We start from the raw sequence: 19007 nt of genomic DNA, 5'->3' as shown, positions 1-19007 counted from the left end.
TTCCTTGGACACTGAAGTGGCTTTTCTAGAGATTCTGATTTCTGGTACCTTCTTTCCTGTGCCTACCTCTTGATCCAAGTAGATGCTTCTCTACTCTGGGTGATCGCTTGCTACTCCTCTCTCAGCCCCTGAGAATCTGGAGGCCACCTCTTTTCTCTTCCTGCTGTAGGGGTCCTCTGGCCCTCCGGATCACTCTACTGAACAGAACCCAGCATGACCCCACATTGGTTCTCTCTCTCTCTTAAGCAACATATGGTTTATGAAAGGCAATTACACATCTATTACCCCAACAATTCTGAAAGTGCAGACTGATCTCAACCTAGCCATTCTACCTTCTCGTCAAAGCCCATTGGTGTCTTCCAATAGCAGCAAACATACCCAAGTGCCACCAGAGCCCTCCTTGCTAGCTCTGAGTTGAAGCAGAGTGCTTCTGCTGGCCCTGCCCCACAAGGACTGTGGCAATCATTCTTTCTAAAGAAATTGCTTCAGCAATTTTTCCTCTTCACCCCCTGACCTCCTTTTTTTTATTATCCTTGATCTGATTCAAGAGCTGAGAGTCATACCTCTGATGTGTAACATTCCCATTGCAAAATCTGCAGGTGGAATCTAACTCATGGTCAATTTGGGAATTTGATACCTGGGGTACTGGCATCCTGGGGAGAATTGCATTTCAGTGTTTGTGTACTATATGGAAGGTTTTATTTTATTTTATTTTATTTTTTTGGAGACAGAGTCTCACTTTGTTGCCCAGGCTAGAGTGAGTGCCGTGGCGTCAGCCTAGCTCACAGCAACCTCAATCTCCTGGGCTCAAGCCATCCTCCTGCCTCAGCCTCCCGAGTAGCTGGGACTACAGGCATGGGCCACCATGCCTGGCTAATTTTTTCTATATATATATATTAGTTGGCCAATCAATTTCTTTCTATTTATAGTAGAGACAGGGTCTCGCTCTTGCTCAGGCTGGTTTCGAACTCCTGACCTCGAGCGATCCGCCTGCCTCAGCCTTCAGAGTGCTGGGATTACAGGCGTGAGCCACCGCACCCGGCCTATATGGAAGGTTTTATTTTGCAGGTGAGGATATCAAGACTTCGAGAGGTTGAGTGACAGTGTTGGTGTGGGGGGTCCCAGAATGAAAAGAAGAAAATATGGAGGACTCTAAAATTGATGTAAAAACTCTGAACAAACTAGCTTTGTGCAGTGGCAGTATCGTAGCCAATGGGGTTTATCCACAGCACGATTATTGCAAATTGAAAACTCTGAACAAACTTCTGGCTAATCCCTGAAACACACAGACTTAGGGAAGACTGCAAACAGGCAAGCTGGAGAGAAAAGAACTAAGCCAAGACTTGGGCTGCCAACCAAGAGGCCTAGCTTACAGTTCAACTGCAAACGAGTTAACTGTGTGCTAAAACAAAAACATCAAGAGTCCTCAGGGGAATATATCAGAATCCAGAATGTAACATTCACAATGTCTGTAATATAATCCAAATTAGTTGATACACACACACACAAAGAAAATGTGATTAATTTTCAAGAAAAACGATGACTGAAACCAACCCCAATGTTACCAAAATGTTAGAGTTCCCAGGTAAAGATTGTAAAACAATTATTATAACTATGCATGATGAAATAAAGAAAACTGTGCTTCTAATAAAGGGGAAAAATGGGAAATATCAACAGAGAAATAGAAAATATGATAAAAAAAAACAAATTCTAGAGTTTAAAAATATAATATCTGAGGCCGGGTGCAGTGGCTCACACCTGTAATCCTAGCACTCTGGGAGGCCGAGGCAGGAGGATTGCTTGAGGTCAGGAGTTCCAGACCAGCCTGAGCAAGAGTGAGCTCCCCATCTCTGCTAAAAACAGAAAAAAAATTAGCCGGGCTTGGTGACAGATACCTGTAGTCCCAACTAGTTGGGAGGCTGAGTCAGGAGGATTGCTTGAGTCCAGGAGTTTGAGATTGCTGTGAGCTAGGGTGGTGCCATCATACTCTAGCCCAGGCAACAGAGCAAGACTCTGTCTCAAAAGAAAAAAAAAAAAATATATATATATATATATATATATATATTTATATATGTATAAAACATTGAAATTGAAACTTCACTGGAATTATTTAATAGAAGAATAAAGATGACAGAGGAAAAAAGTATGTGAATTCTAAGACGGATCCATAAAAGAGTAGAGAGAAAAAAGATTTTTAAAATTTTACAAAATAAACAAACCTCAGGGACTTGTGAGTCTGTAATTAGAATTCTAACATATAAAGAATTGAAATTGCAGAAGGAGAGGATAGAAAGAGTGAGGCAGAAAAAATATTTGAAGGTATAATGGCCCCAGATCTCCCAAATTTGGCAAGAGACATGCAGATTCTAGATGCTGTGCAAATCCAAGCAAGCTACATGCACAGAAGCCACACCTAGGTACATGATAATCAAACCGTTGAAAAGCAAAGATTAAAAAAAATAGACTGAAAGCAGACAAAAGAGAAACAACTACATACAAGGGAATAACATTTAGAATGACTAATGATAGCTGTTTTCTCATCAGCAACTATGAAAGCCAGCAGAGCAATTTTAAAGCGAGAAACAAAACAAAACAAAAAACTTGTCAACCCAGAATTCTATGTTCAATGTAAAAACATTTTAAAGAAAGAAAATAGAATTCATTGCCAAAATACCTACAGTACAAGAATTGCTAAACAAAGTTCTTCAGGCTAAAGAGAAATTATACAGGCTGGAAACTTAGATCTTCGGGAAAGAATAAAGAACACTGGATATAGAAAATATCCAGGTAAACATCAAAGACTAGTTTTTCCTCTTATTAGCTTAAAATACAGAGGACTGTTTATAGCACACAGTTTATAGTCAATGGTTGAAACGGTCAGACTGTTTATAGTCAATGGTTGATACTATAAACCAGAAATGAATGTTCAAATTTGAGGCTAACCATTAAAAGAATAAAGATAAAATGATTAGGTTAATTACTAGCAGAGGAGAGAATAGAAACTAGAAAAATATTTATCAATCCAATGGTAAAAAGAAATATAGAAAAAAATAAGATAGGCTGCCGTGGTGACTCATACCTGTAATCCCAGCACTTTGGGAGGCTGAGGCAGGAGGATCACTGGAGGTCAGGAGTTCAAGACCAACCTGAGCAACAGCATAACCTTGTCTCTACTAAAAATAGAAAAATTAGCTGGGCATGATGGGACATGCCTGTAGTCCCAGCTACTTGGGAGGCTAAGGCAGGAGGATCACTTGAGCCCAGGAGTTTGAGGCTACACTGAGCTACAATGATGCCATTGTACACCAGCCTGAGTGACAAAGATACCTATCTCAAAAAAAAAAAAAAAAAAGAAAGAAAAAATTTATGAGCTAGAAAATAAAGATATGACAGACAAGATTAATAAATCCAAAAGTTGGGTCTCTGAAAAATCCTAATGAAATAGATAGCTCTGCTAAGAGTCACCCAAGGAAAAAAAAAAGGCGATATGTAGACAATATTTTTAAAAAATGTAACTACAGGTACAATATAGAGTTTAAAATAATAAGAGAAGATCAAATTTCACCACATGATCATCTCAATAGATCCATAACAAGCATTCAAATCCACTCATGCAAGATGTTTTTAAAAATGCATTCTAGAAATATACCTAATTAGTTTCAAATTAGTTAGAAACAGGAGAAAACATTCTTAATCTGATTTAAACATACTATATCAGATTTTGATTCAACGATATCAAAAAATCCAAAAAACAGAAGCGTAAATGAGAAATAATTTTGTTCTCCTTTCACTGGAAATCTACTTAGGCAATCAATCAGAAAACTAATCTAAGATTTTTCTGTCTTATTAGTCTCCTATATCTTGTCTTGGTCCAAGTGGGGTATCCACATTCTAGCCAAAAGAAGGAAAGAAGGGAGAGAAGGAAGGAAAGAAGAAAGGAAGGAAGAAGAGAGGGAGGGAGGAAGGAGGGAAGGAGGGAGGGAAGGAAGGAGGAAAGGAGGGAGGGAGAGAGGGAGGGAAGGAAGGAAGGAAAGAAGAAGGGAGGGAGGAAGGAGGGAAGGAGGGAGGGAAGGAAGGAGGAAAGGAGGGAGAGAGAGAGGGAGGGAAGGAAGGAAAGAAGAAAGGAGGGAAGAAGAGAGGGAGGGAGGAAGGAGGGAAGGAAGGAGGGAGAGAAGGAGGGAGAGAGGGAGGGAAGGAAGGAGGAAAGGAGGGAGGGAGGGAAGGAAGGAGAAAGGGAAGGAAGGAAGGAAGGAAGGAAGGAAGGAAGGAAGGGAGGGAGGGAGGGAGGGAGGGAGGGAGGGAGGGAGGGAGGGAGGGAGGGAGGAAGGAAGGAAGGAAGGAAGGAAGGAAGGAAGGAAGGAAGGAAGGAAGGAAGGAAGGAAGGAGTAACAGAGAGTGGATGTAAACTGTTCAAAGAAGGTTCTCAAAAGCTACCACATACTATTTCCATCTAAATCCTACTGACCAGAATGTAGTCATTTGGACACATCTAGTTACAAGTGAATAAAATTATTCTAAGATGTCTCTAAGAGCATAAAAGAAGACAATAAACTGGCAAATATGTAGAAAAGAGACATCTTCAAAAGTTTCTAGTGGGAGTACAAATTGGTCCCATCTCTGTGCAGAGCGATTTGGCAATATCGTTCCAAATGACTAATGCATACACCCTCTGACTCAGAAATCCCACTTTAAAAAATTTACACCACAGATTTCCTGGCACATGAGTAGGTGCAGGATTATTCATCACAGTAAAAGATTAGAAACAACAAAAATGTCCATCAATAGGAAGACAGCTAAATATATAATATACCTTTTTGTGACACAATATACTTGTGAGATAAATGGGGAAACTCTTTATGTACCAATATAGAATGATTTCTAAGTTATACTAAGTGAATAAACAAAAACCAGATACACAAAAGCATTTGTGTATGCTATCTCATGTGACAGTTTTATTGATTAGGGTTTTGAATGGTAACTCTTGATATCCGATATATAGGAAATGCCCTATTCCTTTACAAGCCAAAAAGATCCAAAGGAAATATTACAGAATGTCAAAATCTAACACAGCTGTATGGTGGGTAACATAGTTATTCATTACATTAATATTATTGTCTATGTTTATCTATATGCAAAAATAGTTGATAATTTTTTTAAAGTATTACAAATAGAAATGGCACAGATGTCAAAAGACGTCCAGAGAGTAACAAAACATGTCACTAAACAAGTTAACATACGTGAGCATGACATAAATAAGACATAAATACAAGTAACTTATGTTAATAATTTTTATAAAACACAACTGTCTTTTTGCTCAGTTTGTCAAAGATGCTAATGTTTTTAAAACTTTAATCATTTCAATTCCACCACTGAAAAAGATACGAAGGCAAATGATGCCTTCACATTATCTCAAGAAGTTTCAAAATAAATCCAGATTTACCTGCACTAAATTTTGTGTATCTGAACTCAACTCTTTTACTGGCAAAATTTCACTGGAATCAGTTTGAGTCGCATGGTCTGTGTTGAAAAAGCCAACTTTTAAATCATCTGAAATGGTAAGTCTGGAAAAAAAGGAGATTACATATGATTTATGTGATAAATATTTCCTTAGAAATATATGTCAGGGGGCATATTTTTTGTGCAACTCATGTTACATTTTCAATATTTCTAAGGGATTAGTGAGATGCGGAAACCTCTGCATTAACTCTCGAGATTTGTAGGACGGGAGCACATTGCTCTATTGATCCTCATCTTATTTCCACTTTTCCAAGATATGATCAATTTAAGTGCCTTTTTTTTTTTTTTTTTTTTTTGAGACAGAGTCTGTTTCTGTTGCCCCAGCTAGAGTGCAGTAGCTTCATCACAGCTCACAGCAACCTCAAATTCCTGGGCTCAAGCAATCCTCCTGCCTCAGCCTCCCGAGTAGCTGGGATTACATGTGCACACCATGATGCCTGGCTAAGTTTTTCAATTTTGGGTAGAGTCAGGGGCTTGCTCTTGCTCAGGCTGGTCTCGAACTCTTGAGCTCAAGCGATCCTCCTGACTCAGCCACTCAGACTACTGGGATTACAGATGTGAGTCACAATGCCTGGCCAAGTGCCTTCTTTTAATGTCTTATCACCTGTGCTATTGCTGGGAACAATTACAAATTATGCATGGGTCCAGTCAGCAGAAATTCTTTAAGACAGTGGTTCTCAAAGTGTGGTCTGAGGACCCCTGGGGTTCCGGGACACTCTTTGTGGGAATCCATGAGATCAAAATTATTTTATGTTAATATTAAGACTCTATTTGTCTCTTTCACTATCCTTCTCTCCCAAATGCTCAGTGGTATTTTCCAGAAGCCACAGCTTACATGACTACCTGACAGATTAAATGCAGAAGCAGCTGTGAAAACTCAGCTGTCTTCCATTAAGCCAGGCGTTAAAGATTTGCGAGAATGTAAAACAATGACACCCTTCTCATTAAAGTCTTTGTTTTGAAAATTACCATTAGTTTTTCTTTAAAGTATGCTATTTATACAAACACATAATTGATTCATCATTATTTCAAATGGATTAATATAAATATATTTTTAACTTCTTTTAACTTTCTAACATGGCAACTATCAATAGATATAATCAACATAAACTCAAGCTCTTTGAGGGCCCCATTCATTTTTAAGAACATAGAGAAGTCTTGAAACCAAAAAGTTTGAGAACTGCTTCTTTAAGATAATCACATCGTGCTCCTGTATTTGATCTTCAAACTCTATTTCTGAAAAATCTGAACAGGGCAGTATGTGCAAATTCCTTCTACAGACCTCTAAGGACTGGCATCTAAACAATGATAAGAAGGCTAATTTCTGGATGCACTCTCTCTGCCACTTTGATCAAACCCACTACAACTACCCGTTTCTAAAATGTCAGCTAAAAACAGAGAGCCAGGAAAGTCCAGATAGAATTATCAGACTTCCCAGAACTGACTCTAGAGGCAGAGTTGGAGCTTCCATCCTGCCCCCTCTGCTGACCAGCCGGAGAAGACCCTGATGGGGGCAACCCCCCTTCTTGCTTGCTAGCAGAGCCTCAGATTTGCACCCTGCAAAACTCAGGGGAGGTTGACCTTATACCCACTGCCAGGGGCAACTCCCGTCTGGGTTAAGCCCATCACAGCGATCTCATTCTTTTGGCAGTGGATGCCCACGGGTGGGCGCAGAACTCGGTTCTGGTGATGGAGACATTAGGTAAGGTCCGTTGTGGGATTGTTGGAAAGTTCCTACACACGGGGGACCAGAGGAGAGGCCTCTTCTATGACCCTGGACATTGCCACGTGTGCAAGTAATGCCAAGAACTGTGCTAATTATTGGTGACCACAGGAGGGCCAGCCAGAGGGCAAGATCAGTTAGTACATAGATGATGAGCTTTCAGAAAAGCTGGAAATAAATTTGACGGATGGGAGACAGACGTGGAAGTGCTGGGAGGCGCCGGCGGCCTGGAGGCCCGTAGCGGGGCTGGCCCATGCACCTGCTGGGCGGCCTCGCTTCCTCGCGTGGCCCTGCTGCAGTCCAGCAGGGCCAGGATGAAAAAGCTCCCGAGGAAGGGCCAGAACGAGACGGACCGGCTGAAGTACCTGCTGCTGCCCAAAGCGGCCAAAGCCACGGTGTTTGAAAATGCTGCTATTTGTGATGAAATTGCTCGTCTTGAGCAGAAATTTCTTAAAGCACAAGAAGAAGGGAGGTACTTGCTAAAGAAGCTCCTCCAGCTTCAGGCTCTAACTTCAGGCTGCAGCTCCGTCCCACAGCTCCAGTTTGCCCCTGACTTATGGTGTGGCCAGCTCTGTGGGAACCATACAGGGAGCTGGGCCCAGCACTGGGGCTGAGGATCCATTTGGGAAGAAATCCAAGAAGGAGAAAAAAAGAAAAAGGCAAAGAGAACAACAAACTGGAAGATCATCACCGACCGACCTGGCTTCCATGATGAAAGTGCCATCCACCCTGTGGGCTACTGCAGTACTCGAACATACGCCAGCATGAAGTGCCCAGACCAGAAGTGTCTCTACACCTGTCAGATCAAGGATGGTGGTGTGCAGCCTCAGTTTGAAATTGTTCCTGAAGATGCCCCCCAGAATGCCATTGTCAGCTCTTCTGCAGATGCTTGTCGTGCAGAACTGCTCAAGACCATAAGTGCTACTACGGGAAAATCAATACCTAACCTGCTTCCAACTGGAGCTGACTTCTTCGGGTTTTCTCATCCAACCATCCACAACCTGATCCAAAGTTGTCCAGGAGCTCGAAAAATGCAACAATTACCAGTGGGTGAAATTTGATGTGTGCAAACCTAGAGATGGGCAGCTACCAGAGGGACTGCCAGAGAATGATGCATCTATGAGCTTCGAAGCCTTTCAGCGACAGACCTTTGATGAAGATCATAGTGATCCCATTCTGCCAGGATCCTTGGACCTTCCAGAGCTTCAGCCTGCAGCCTCTGTGTCTTCTTACCAGCCCGAGTTCCTGACACATGAACCCTTGGTAGACACTCACCCGCAGCACTTGAAGTCCCCGTCACAGTGTAGCCCAATCCAATCTTCAGATTGAACAAGAAGGGATCAGATACCACATATTTTCATCATGATGAATTTTTTTCATTTAAACTAAAATTTAGAATATATGGAAGAAGGCAGCAATTCAGGAGTAAAGAAGATATTAAATTAACACATTTCATCATGGAGGCTCCCATGGTGAAAGTTTACCCTGGAAAAAACTTCAGCGGCTTTATTTTTAGTAATAAATTTCTCTTTACAATTCTGCTTATTTTCATCTTGTTGTAATCAGGATGTAATCTTTGCTTAGCTCTGCCTGAGACAGAGTACACTTCAGTCCTTTATAAACCACAATAAGATGGACCCGTTGTCTTAGTCCATTTGGGCTGCTGTAACCAAACGCCATAGACTAGGTAGCTTATAAACAAAACGAATTTACTTCTCACATTTCTGGAGTCTAGAAAGTCCAAATTCAAGGTGCCAGCAGACACGGTGTCTGATGACGGCCCAGTTCAGAGTTCATAGCTGTCTTCACATTGTGTCCCCACATAGTGGAAGGGGCAAAGGAGTTCTCTGAGGTCCTTTTTATAAGAGCACTAATCCCACTGATGGGGGCTCTGTCCTCACGACCTAATCACCTCCCAAAAGTCCCACCTCCTAATACCATCACATTGGGGGTTAGGATTTAACTGAACAAATTTTGCAGGGACACAGACATTAAGTCTATAAGCAGCTGCTGACTAATAAGGGACACAGTAAAATTCTGACAAACTTCTGGTCTTGATTCTGATCCTAGTTCAAGGAATAGCAAATCCCAGCCCCTGCAACCCAGGCTGCTGCTTTATTTTCGTGTCAATATCATCAAAACCAAATCTGCTTGCCATCAGGATGGAAAGTCCAGTGCAGGGTACCGTTCATCTTTTTCTTCATATGTTGCACATCTTTCAGGGGGATCAAAAATTCCTCTTTCACCGTGTCTGTCCTCCCTTCGTTCCTTATTGGGGAATGTGCTTTTAGCTTGTTATGTAGAAACCATACGATAACATAAATTCAGGTATAACATAATGGGGATTAGTTCTCATCCTCCATAACAGACTCATTCCTGTCATTTCATTAACCATGTAACGAGATAACTCCATGTTCAACACAACTGAATTTTTTGGACCCTGTTTGTAGCATTATGGTGGAGGTTTACTGCATCACTTAATCACAGTCAGTACAACTCCACACTATCTTGTGGGCTGCTACCCGTGCAACACGGACCCAGGGCTGGCTGGAATGGGAGGGGATGAAAAGATCGGAAGTAGAAGAATCGGGAAGGGCTGGTGATGGTGAGAATTGAATTGTTAGTGTGCTACCACTCAACTGCCAACACATTTTATAGTAGTAAATCTGACCAGCAAAGGAGAGGACCAGAGTTTAGAGCACATACACTGGCCACTGTAAACTCAGAAACTATAAGAAGTTAACTGGTATTAGTTTGAGTCTAAGTTTAGTTTTTTTTTATAAGTTTGGATAACTTTTATAATGTAAAAGAAACAATCTAATAAAATTTGGACAAAGCAAGCCAGGGGTGGGAAAGGGATTACTCAAACTGTTAATGTTTTAATGTTTTTCTTTTTTCTCTGCATAAGTTGCTTGAGCATATTTGCACTTATAAGGAAATGATGTATGCTGCTTTTGTCATATAACAAATATTTTTATGTGCTACTCAGTTTAGAAAGACATTCAATTTTTTTTAATAAATTAGTGTAAGTTTCCCAGAAAAAAAAATAATAAATTTGACGGATGACTTTGTTCCACTCTTGACTCAATTAGCTCTGACACCTGTCAAACCTCGGGTCTTCCTGGGACATCAGATAATAAATGCACCCAGTGTTGGCAGTTTCTGTCTACTATAGCTGAAAGCATCCTAACTGACACTCTACTCTGTGACATTAGGTAAATTAACCTTTCTGTGCCTTAGTTTCCTCTATGCAAAGTAACAGTGCCTCCTTCGTAGGGTTATTATAAGGATTAAGTGTGTTAAGACTTTGATGTACTTGAATGGTACTTGATACACACATTGCCCTCAAGCAATGTTACCCCTTATTGGTGCTGTGCCAGTGGTTCTTACTACTATGTTTCAAAATATAATTTTTTTCATGTTTGGAGAAAATGATTAAAGCATAGCAATAGCAACTGAGAAAGGCTAAGTTTAATTTAAAAACATCTCAATATTAAAAATAATGATTTTCAATTAATCCCACTAAATTTTCAACTAGCCTTCCACACACTCATCACAGTAACAAGTACACAAAATCATGTTATATATTCTGAGATAGTGGTAAGCCTCATCTCTCATTACATATACCGCCTGTACCATGTTCATCTGGCATGCGTCTGCCAGTTAAACATTCCCAAAATACGTCTGCCAGTTAAACATTCCCAACAGTACCCTCAGCCTAGGATTAAGTCTCCCCACAATTCTACCTATCAAAGTCACATGGAATCACTTTCTCTTTTCCCTTCCCTTCCCTTCCCTTCCCTTCCCTTCCCTTCCCTTCCCTTCCCTTCCCTTCCCTTCCCTTCCCTCCTCGCCCCTCCCCTCCCCTCCCCTCCCCTTCATGGAGGAATTGGCATGGTGGTCAATAACATGGGCGATGAGGAAGGCCGGGGGCCATGCAGAGACCAGCAGGTACCGAAGGATGCAGGGCAGTGGGGCACTGGGGGCAGAGGTGGCAGGCAGAGGAGAGGACTTTGATGGTTGGGAGACTGGATCCACTGAATGAGTAGGTAAATGTGCTAAAGATAATAAAAGTCAAGTTTTTCAGTTTAAGAAAAGATATTTATAAGCATAGAAAAGGAGTAGACTAGAAAGTGCCTTGAGATAGTGGAATGCAATTGGAAGGACTGATATGAATGTGTGGTTTTCAAAAATATACATCTGTGATAGATATATATTACTAAATAGCTATAAGTGCATATATGTGCATATATGCACTTTTTTTTTTTTATGTTTGTGGTTCTGTCCACTGAGAGGGCCTAGAAGAAAGACACTCTGGTAGTAATGAGTAACTCTGGTAGTAATGAGCACACCAAATGCCCAGATGTTGGTTTCTAAATACCATCCCTCACTAAAAAGAACCAGCATTCCTTGAAGAAATGGTTGCTCTCAAGGCTGGAATAAAAGTATGAAATTATACAAAAGCCAAAGTGCAAAGTGAGCCTGGAATATTTTGTTATGCCATACGGTAAAGAAAGGCTCAAAAAATGACAGAGAAATGTAAAAATGATGAAGAAATTAGACTGAGGAGACTCCTGCTGGCCTTATCTAGGGTAATTTGAGCATCAAAAAAATGATGAAAGTGTCAGATTACAACTCATTGAATACAATAGGAATCCAGTAATCCATATTGATGTGAATGAATGAATGAACTAATAAATGAGAATGGGAAGCTCTAATAAACATAGAAAAAAGGATGAAAGCAGAGAATCACCATGTGACAATCACCATAGATGGGACATTAGGATGGGAGTCATCAATGACAGCTAAGGCTTGCCAGCATAAGTTTTCAGATGAAAAGGAAGTTTCATAATACCTAGAAAATAGTAATTTATTACAAAGGATAAAATGGTAAATTAAGGCAGAGAGCCTTGGAAGGCACCAACGCACCAAGGTCAAGGTTAATGGGACACACTGAACTGAACAACGGTGCCTGCTGAAGTTGAAGTCCTGAGAACACAGCTTCGTTTCTATGGCTTTCCTGCCAAGAATGTGTGGCCTGGGTCTGATTATGAGGAGACATCGCACGGACCCAGGTAGAGCTGGTCATTTTACAAAATAGAAAGTCTTTACTTTTCAAAAGTGTCAAAGACATAGAAGGCAGGGACAGGCTGAGGAAGGCTTCCAGACGGAATGTGTGTCTGAAGAAACTCGATAGCTAGAAACAACACATGTTCCTAGATAGGATTTCGAACCTAGACAGGATTAAAAGAAAAAAGAATCATGTTGGTGCACTTGTAACAACCTGAACGAAGCCTGTGGAGTGAATGGTGGGTTGTGCAGTGCTGACTTCCTGATCTGGAGAGCTGTATGCGGATTATGTAGGAGAGCATCTGTTTGAGAAGGAATATGCTGGAATGTTCAGGAATAAAGAGCACCATGTCTACAGCTTGCTCTCAGAAAGTTCTAGAAAGGCTAATGAGCATATGAGTGTGTGTGTCTGTGAAGTGGGAGTAGAGGAGGAGAAAGAGATGATTAAGAAGTATGATAAAATTTTTTTTTTTTTTTTTTGAGACAGAGTCTCGCTTTGTTGCCCAGCTAGAGTGAGTGCCATGGCGTCAGCCTACCTCACAGCAACCTCAAACTCCTGGGCTCAAGCGATCCTCCTGCCTCAGCCTCCCGAGTAGCTGGGACTACAGGCATGCGCCACCATGCCCGGCTAATTTTTTTTATATATACTAGTTAGCCAATTAATTTCTTTCTATTTATAGTAGAGATAGGGTCTCGCTCTTGCTCAGGCTGGTTTCAAACTCCTGACCTTGAGCAATCCGCCCGCCTCGGCCTCCCAGAGTGCTAGGATTACAGGCGTGAGCCACCACGCCTGGCCTGGTAAAATGTTAAGAACTGAAGAATCTAGGTGAAGGGGATATGGGAATTCTTAGTTCTATTCTGCTAACTTTTTTATAGGTGTGAAATTATTTCAAAATAAATTATTCTTTAAAAGTCATATGCATTCTTCAAGCAAAGACCAGCTCCAATGATACTAATTTCACCAAGTAAAAATTGGCAATATTTTAGGCCTTAATGAACAATGAAAATTGAAGTTGAAGGCAACGTATATTAATTCTAAATGTGTGCATGCTACTTCAACCCATTTTCCGAGCCACAGGTAAGGTGGCCAGTTTCTATCTGAGCCTAGAGTAAGATGCGCAGTGGTGGCTCCTTTTTACTATTCAACCACATTTCTCATTAAGCTTGAACATGTATGTCCTCTCATTCCTTCTCATTTTAAGCAAAAGACCTATTGTGGGCGGTAGGTTTATGGAGTGAGGATAGTTTTTATTATCACTATATATATTTTCCGGATGTGATTTAGAAACTTGAAATCATGTTTCCAGTTATTCCTCCTGGTGCCATAATATTATAATAATACAATATGAGATTTTAAAATCAGGTCCTAATAATTTTATAGAAACCTCCTCCAGGGTGTCTAAAAATATTAGTGCCTATTTATTGAGTGCTTAATTTGTCTCACATGCTTTGTGATACGTGCATTTCCCCTCCAGTAATCCTTCCATTGATCTTGCAAGAGAGATACTAACTTTTTTGTTTTGAAAACGTGGAAACTAAGGTTCAAAGAGAGTAAATAACCCATCTAAATTCGTAAGCCTCAGGTGGCAGGTTCCTCCTTTGAACCCTTGGTGAGGACAGGCCAAGACCCTGAGGTCCTTCTAGTCCTAACTTTTTGTGTGACTGATTCAGAAAGATCTGGCTCATTCAGAACCTAAGTGAAATATGAAGATTCATTCTTGAGCTTCCTTTCAAATTCCAAATGTCTCTAATTTTAGCTCACAACCCAGCTGCCTAGAATGGAAACCCACATCACAACAAATTAGCTAAGTGGTTCCTACACATTCCTTATTTATAATCCCAGCAATTCTATCTCTGAATAATAGGTTGGTTGTTATGCATAAAACAGTCTTGGGAAGATAGCAATTATGTTTTTTAATAAATTAGATACAAAATTAACATGTTCGTTTATTACAGGAAACAAATCCATAAATATTTATTAATGGAATGGAATGGAATGCCACGTCTCACTGGATCCTGGAATAGTCCATCCTAACAGATGCTCATTGATAAATTTGTCAATGAAGATGGCATCAGGCATGCTAAACTTTGTGATGTATTTGCTCAGTGTTAAATAGGAAAAATGTTGTTTCATATTTTTCCTCTTCAAAGAACACCCAACTTGGACGTGCTCCGTGGCTCACACATGTCTCCTGTGCGTACACTCACTTCTGGAGGATCTCACTGAGTCTCACAGCTCAAGGCGCCATCTTTGTGCCACTTCCTCCCAAATGGATATAGCCAAGCTGGACCCCTCTTGTGAGCTTCAGACTCATATAACCAACTACCTACTCACCAGCCTAAATGGATGTCTAACAGTCACTGCTGATGTAGCACGTCCCAAAGTGAGCTCCTCTCATTCATCATCTTCCCCATCCCAGCTAATGGCAACTCCATTCCACCAGTTAATCAGATCAAAAAAACCTTGGTGGCCGGGTGCGGTGGCTCTCGCCTGTAATCCTAGCACTCTGGGAGGCCGAGGCAGGCAGATTGCTCAAGGTCAGGAGTTCGAAACCAGCCTGAGCAAGAGTGAGAGACCCTGTCTCTACTATAAATAGAAAGAAATTAATTGGCCAACTAATATATATAGAAAAAATTAGCTGGGCATGGTGGCACATGCCTGTAGTCCCAGCTACTTGGGAGGCTGAGGCAAGAGGATGGCTTGAGCCCAGGAGTTTGAGGTTGCTGTGAGCTAGGCTGACGCCATGGCACTCACTCTAGCCTGGGCAACAAAGTGAGACTCTGTCTCAAAACAAACAAACAAAAAAACCTCTTGGTATCTTTCCTATTCCATACCAGTTCCACAGTAAATCCAACCAGCCCTGCCTCTGACACAGGTAGAATGTGACCATGTCTCTCAGCATCTCTGACCAAAGCTACCCCCATGATCATCTTTCCCGAGGAATGTCATAGTAGTCTCGTATCTCCTTTCCCTGTTTCTGCACTTGTCCTCATTGTAGTTTATCATCAGAACAGCTGTTAGAGTAATCCTGTTGATCAGATCATGTCACTCACTGGTCTATCCCAATCCCCTCATGGCCTCCCATCTCAAAGTCAAAGCTGAAGTCCTTACAGCGACCTAAGGTCCATGCTCTTGGGTGGACCCCCTTCACTCTGTCCCCAATCCCCAATCCCCCAATCCCCCAATCCCCTTCGCTCTGTCCTCACCTCTGCTACCCTCTGCTCTCTCTGTTCCAGCCACGCTGGCCACCTTTGATGCTACTGGCACATCCAGGCCCCCTCCTTTCCACTTCCTGTTCCCTCTGCCTGGAACATGGGTCCCATAGTATACCCATGTGGCTCCCCCGTCAAGCCTGTAGGTCTTCACCCCAATGTCATCTTCTCAGCAACGCCCTCTCTGGTCACCATACCTGAAATCACAACCACACTCCCCTCCTCCCCCACCCAACGCACACACGCTCCTCTGTCCCCTCCCTGCTTTAGGTTTCTTCCTTGGCACGTGACCACGGTCTAACTTATTATATAGCGTATTCATTTACCCAGCCGACCATCGATTCCTGATTAGAATGTGAACTTCGCAAAGGCTGGGCTTTAGTCTGCAGACTGCTGCCTCCCTAGCGATGAACTCTGCCACGCTCAAGCCTTAACCCCAGGGCCTTGGTCATACTTGAGCCTCTGCCACTCACACGCCACCAGCCCAGTCCCCCCAACACTTTGGATGGAGAGGAATCAACATGGGTGTCAGTGGTCCCTTGTTCAGTCAACGTGCATTAACTGAGCGCCCGGCACCATCAGTCTGCCCCGTGAGCCTGGCTGGTGTCTTTCGTGGGGAGCTCCCCCCGCCCCCGCCCCCATGGCATGCCAAAGAGTCCAGGGCAGGAAGCCATGCCTGTCTGTAAACACTGGAACAGCATCGACACAGTGTGCGTCCCTGCGTGCCATGCACTGCCCCTGACATGAGCTGTTGACGACCGCCACTAAATCAGATCCTGTGTGTACACTGACCCATTTTAGTTTATTTTTTGTAGAGATGGGGTCTTGCTATGTTGCCCCGCTGATCTCGGATTCCTGGGCTCGAGCAGTCCTCCCACCTCAGCCTCCCAAAGTGTTGGGATTACAGGCGTGAGCCACCATGCCTGGCCACCTGACTCATTTTAACAGATGAACCCATTGAATACAGCTAAGCTGGGGAAGCCGAGCCTGGCAGCACGGCGCCACCGCTGGGCCAGCACGGCTGTGGTCCTTTCTTCTCACCTGGAGGTGACTTGCCCTGAGCCTGCCCACCTGGCACCGTGAGGGCTGCCTTAGGGAACTGTGAGCACTCCCACAGCAACTAGGCTAGTGCTGGCTACTACTGATTTCAAATGGATTTTAGAAAGAAAAATGCGTTTTCCCAGAAACATCAGCTCTACATCACCCAAATAAACAACACAACTAGGGCACAGGGCCAAAGAAGGACTATGCCGGGGAGCAGCTATAAACAAGGATGGGGAATAACAAATAATTACACTGGCAAACGCTGATGTGCTACTGCTACGGTCTGAGCGTTTGTGTCCCCGAAAATTCACATGGAAATCCCAACCCCAAAGTGACGGCGTATTATTAGCAAGTGGGGCACGAGGGCGGACCCCCAGGCGGGACTGCGCCCGCACACTAGCAGGATGGGCGAGGGACGCAGACGGGCAGTTGGGGGAGCCCGTTGCGCCTTCCACCGGGGGACGCCGCCAGGGGGCGCTGTCCCGGCCCGCCGGAGCCACGTGGTCGGCGCCGGGTCTCGCGCGTCCCGGCCGGGCGGAGAGAAACAGCTTCCTGCCGGTCGTTATTAGCCACCGCGGTGGCGTTTGTCGCAGCCGCCCGCGGGGCCAGCGCAGGTCCCAGGTCCGTGTGCCCGCGGGCGCGGCTCCCGTCACCGCACCGAGACAACCCCGCTTAACATTCGCTGCTGTCTACGCAGCAGGCGGCACTCGCACCGTCGCGCCGCTTCCCTGCGCGGTCGCGGGGCGGAGACGTCGGGGACGCGCCGAGTCTTTAGGAGCCCCGGGGTCGGCCCGGGAGAGCCCCGCGCCCGGCGCCCGCAGCACATTCAGGGCCCGACTGCGGCCCGCGGCGGGGCGGGGGACGGCGGGGCGCGGGACGGCGGGGCGGGCGCGGGACGGCGGGGCGCGGGACGGCGGGGCGCGGGACGGCGGGGCGGGCGCGGGACGGCGGGGCGCGGGACGGCGGGAAGCGGGGCGCGGGACGGCGGGGCGCGGGACGGCGGGGCGGGGCGCGGGACGGCGGGAAGCGGGACGGCGGGAAGCGGGGCGCGGGACGGCGGGAAGCGGGGCGCGGGACGGCGGGGCGCGGGACGGCGGGGCGGGAGACGGCGGGGCGCGGGACGGCGGGGCGGGAGACGGCGGGGCGCGGGACGGCGGGGCGGGAGACGGCGGGACGGCGGGGCGGGGGACGGCAGGCGCGAGATGGCGGGGCGCGCGACGGCGCAGGATGGCGGGCGCTGGGCGGGACGGTGGGCGCGGGACGGCGGGGCGCGGGACGGCGGGGCGGGAGACGGCGGGACGGCGGGGCGCGGGACGGCGGGGCGCGGGACGGCGGGGCGGGAGACGGCGGGACGGCGGGACGGCGGGGCGGGAGACGGCGGGACGGCGGGGCGGGAGACGGCGGGGCGGGAGACGGCGGGGCGCGGGACGGCGGGAGACGGCGGGGCGCGGGACGGCGGGGCGGGAGACGGCGGGGCGGGAGACGGCGGGGCGGGAGACGGCGGGACGGCGGGGCGGGAGACGGCGGGGCGGGAGACGGCGGGGCGCGGGACGGCGGGGCGCGGGACGGCGGGGCGGGAGACGGCGGGGCGCGGGACGGCGGGGCGGGAGACGGCGGGGCGCGGGACGGCGGGGCGGGAGACGGCGGGACGGCGGGGCGGGAGACGGCGGGGCGCGGGACGGCGGGGCGCGGGACGGCGGGGCGCGGGACGGCGGGGCGGGACGGCGGGGCGGGAGACGGCGGGACGGCGGGGCGGGAGACGGCGGGGCGCGGGACGGCGGGGCGGGGGACGGCAGGCGCGAGATGGCGGGGCGCGCGACGGCGCAGGATGGCGGGCGCTGGGCGGGACGGTGGGCGCGGGACGGCGCGGGATGGCGGGCGCTGGGCGGGACGGCGGGCGCGAGGCCCGCGGGTCACCTGCGGTTGACTTGGAACTGCTCGATAGAGGCCTGGAGGCTGTCGATGAGCTTCCAGCACTCCTCCGCCTCGGGCGCGTCGCCCTGGCCCGCCATCTAGCCGGCCGCGGAGTCTGAGCCGCGAGCCGCGTCCGTTGCCATGGCGACTCCCGGGGAACGCAGCCGCGGAGGGGGCGGGGCGGCGGGCGTGAGCGCGGCCCGCGTGGCCGGGCACCTGGGGACTCGAGTCCCCGCGCCTCTCGTGGCCGCCCACCGGGCGCCAGAGGCCGCCGCGCACGCGCCCGACGCCGCTGGGGCGCGAGGCCCGAGCTCCCGGGCCGGGAGGGGACGGCCTGCGCCTGCCACACACGAGGCGCAGCCGCCGCGCCCGCGAAGCAGGGGTCCTCGCGGAGGATGAGCAGGCCCGCGGGCCCGGGTGGTGAGAAGGTCACCGGACAACAGGCGGTTATGGGTGAGCCTACAGCAGAAAGGATGTTTGCATTATTATTCTTAGCTGCTCTCTTCCAAGGTAATCATTCAGTTCA

The 19007-nt window shown here is 46.6% G+C and overlaps 1 protein-coding gene and 2 pseudogenes across 1 annotated transcript in view; 2 read left to right on the top strand and 1 right to left on the bottom strand.

The window, feature by feature from the left end:
• The window catches only part of C25H10orf67 (chromosome 25 C10orf67 homolog), a 56158-nt gene extending 37559 nt beyond the window's left edge, over nt 1-18599 (bottom strand). Inside the window, exons 1-2 of the mRNA XM_075997586.1 lie at nt 18485-18599; nt 5441-5561 (exon numbers count right to left, since the gene is read on the bottom strand). Coding sequence (XP_075853701.1) covers nt 5441-5561; nt 18485-18579 — 216 coding nt within the window. The 5' untranslated portion in view covers nt 18580-18599. The remainder of the gene's footprint in view (nt 1-5440; nt 5562-18484) is intronic.
• LOC142864674 (uncharacterized) lies at nt 1184-1312 on the top strand (annotated as a pseudogene).
• LOC105872903 (transforming growth factor beta regulator 1 pseudogene) lies at nt 7494-8907 on the top strand (annotated as a pseudogene).
• Nucleotides 18600-19007: the final 408 nt, after the last annotated feature.

Source organism: Microcebus murinus, chromosome 25, assembly GCF_040939455.1.
Source record: "Microcebus murinus isolate Inina chromosome 25, M.murinus_Inina_mat1.0, whole genome shotgun sequence".
Taxonomy (NCBI): domain Eukaryota; kingdom Metazoa; phylum Chordata; class Mammalia; order Primates; family Cheirogaleidae; genus Microcebus; species Microcebus murinus.
The sequence above is the reverse complement of the archived record's forward strand: the minus strand, read 5'-3'. Positions and strand labels throughout refer to the sequence as shown.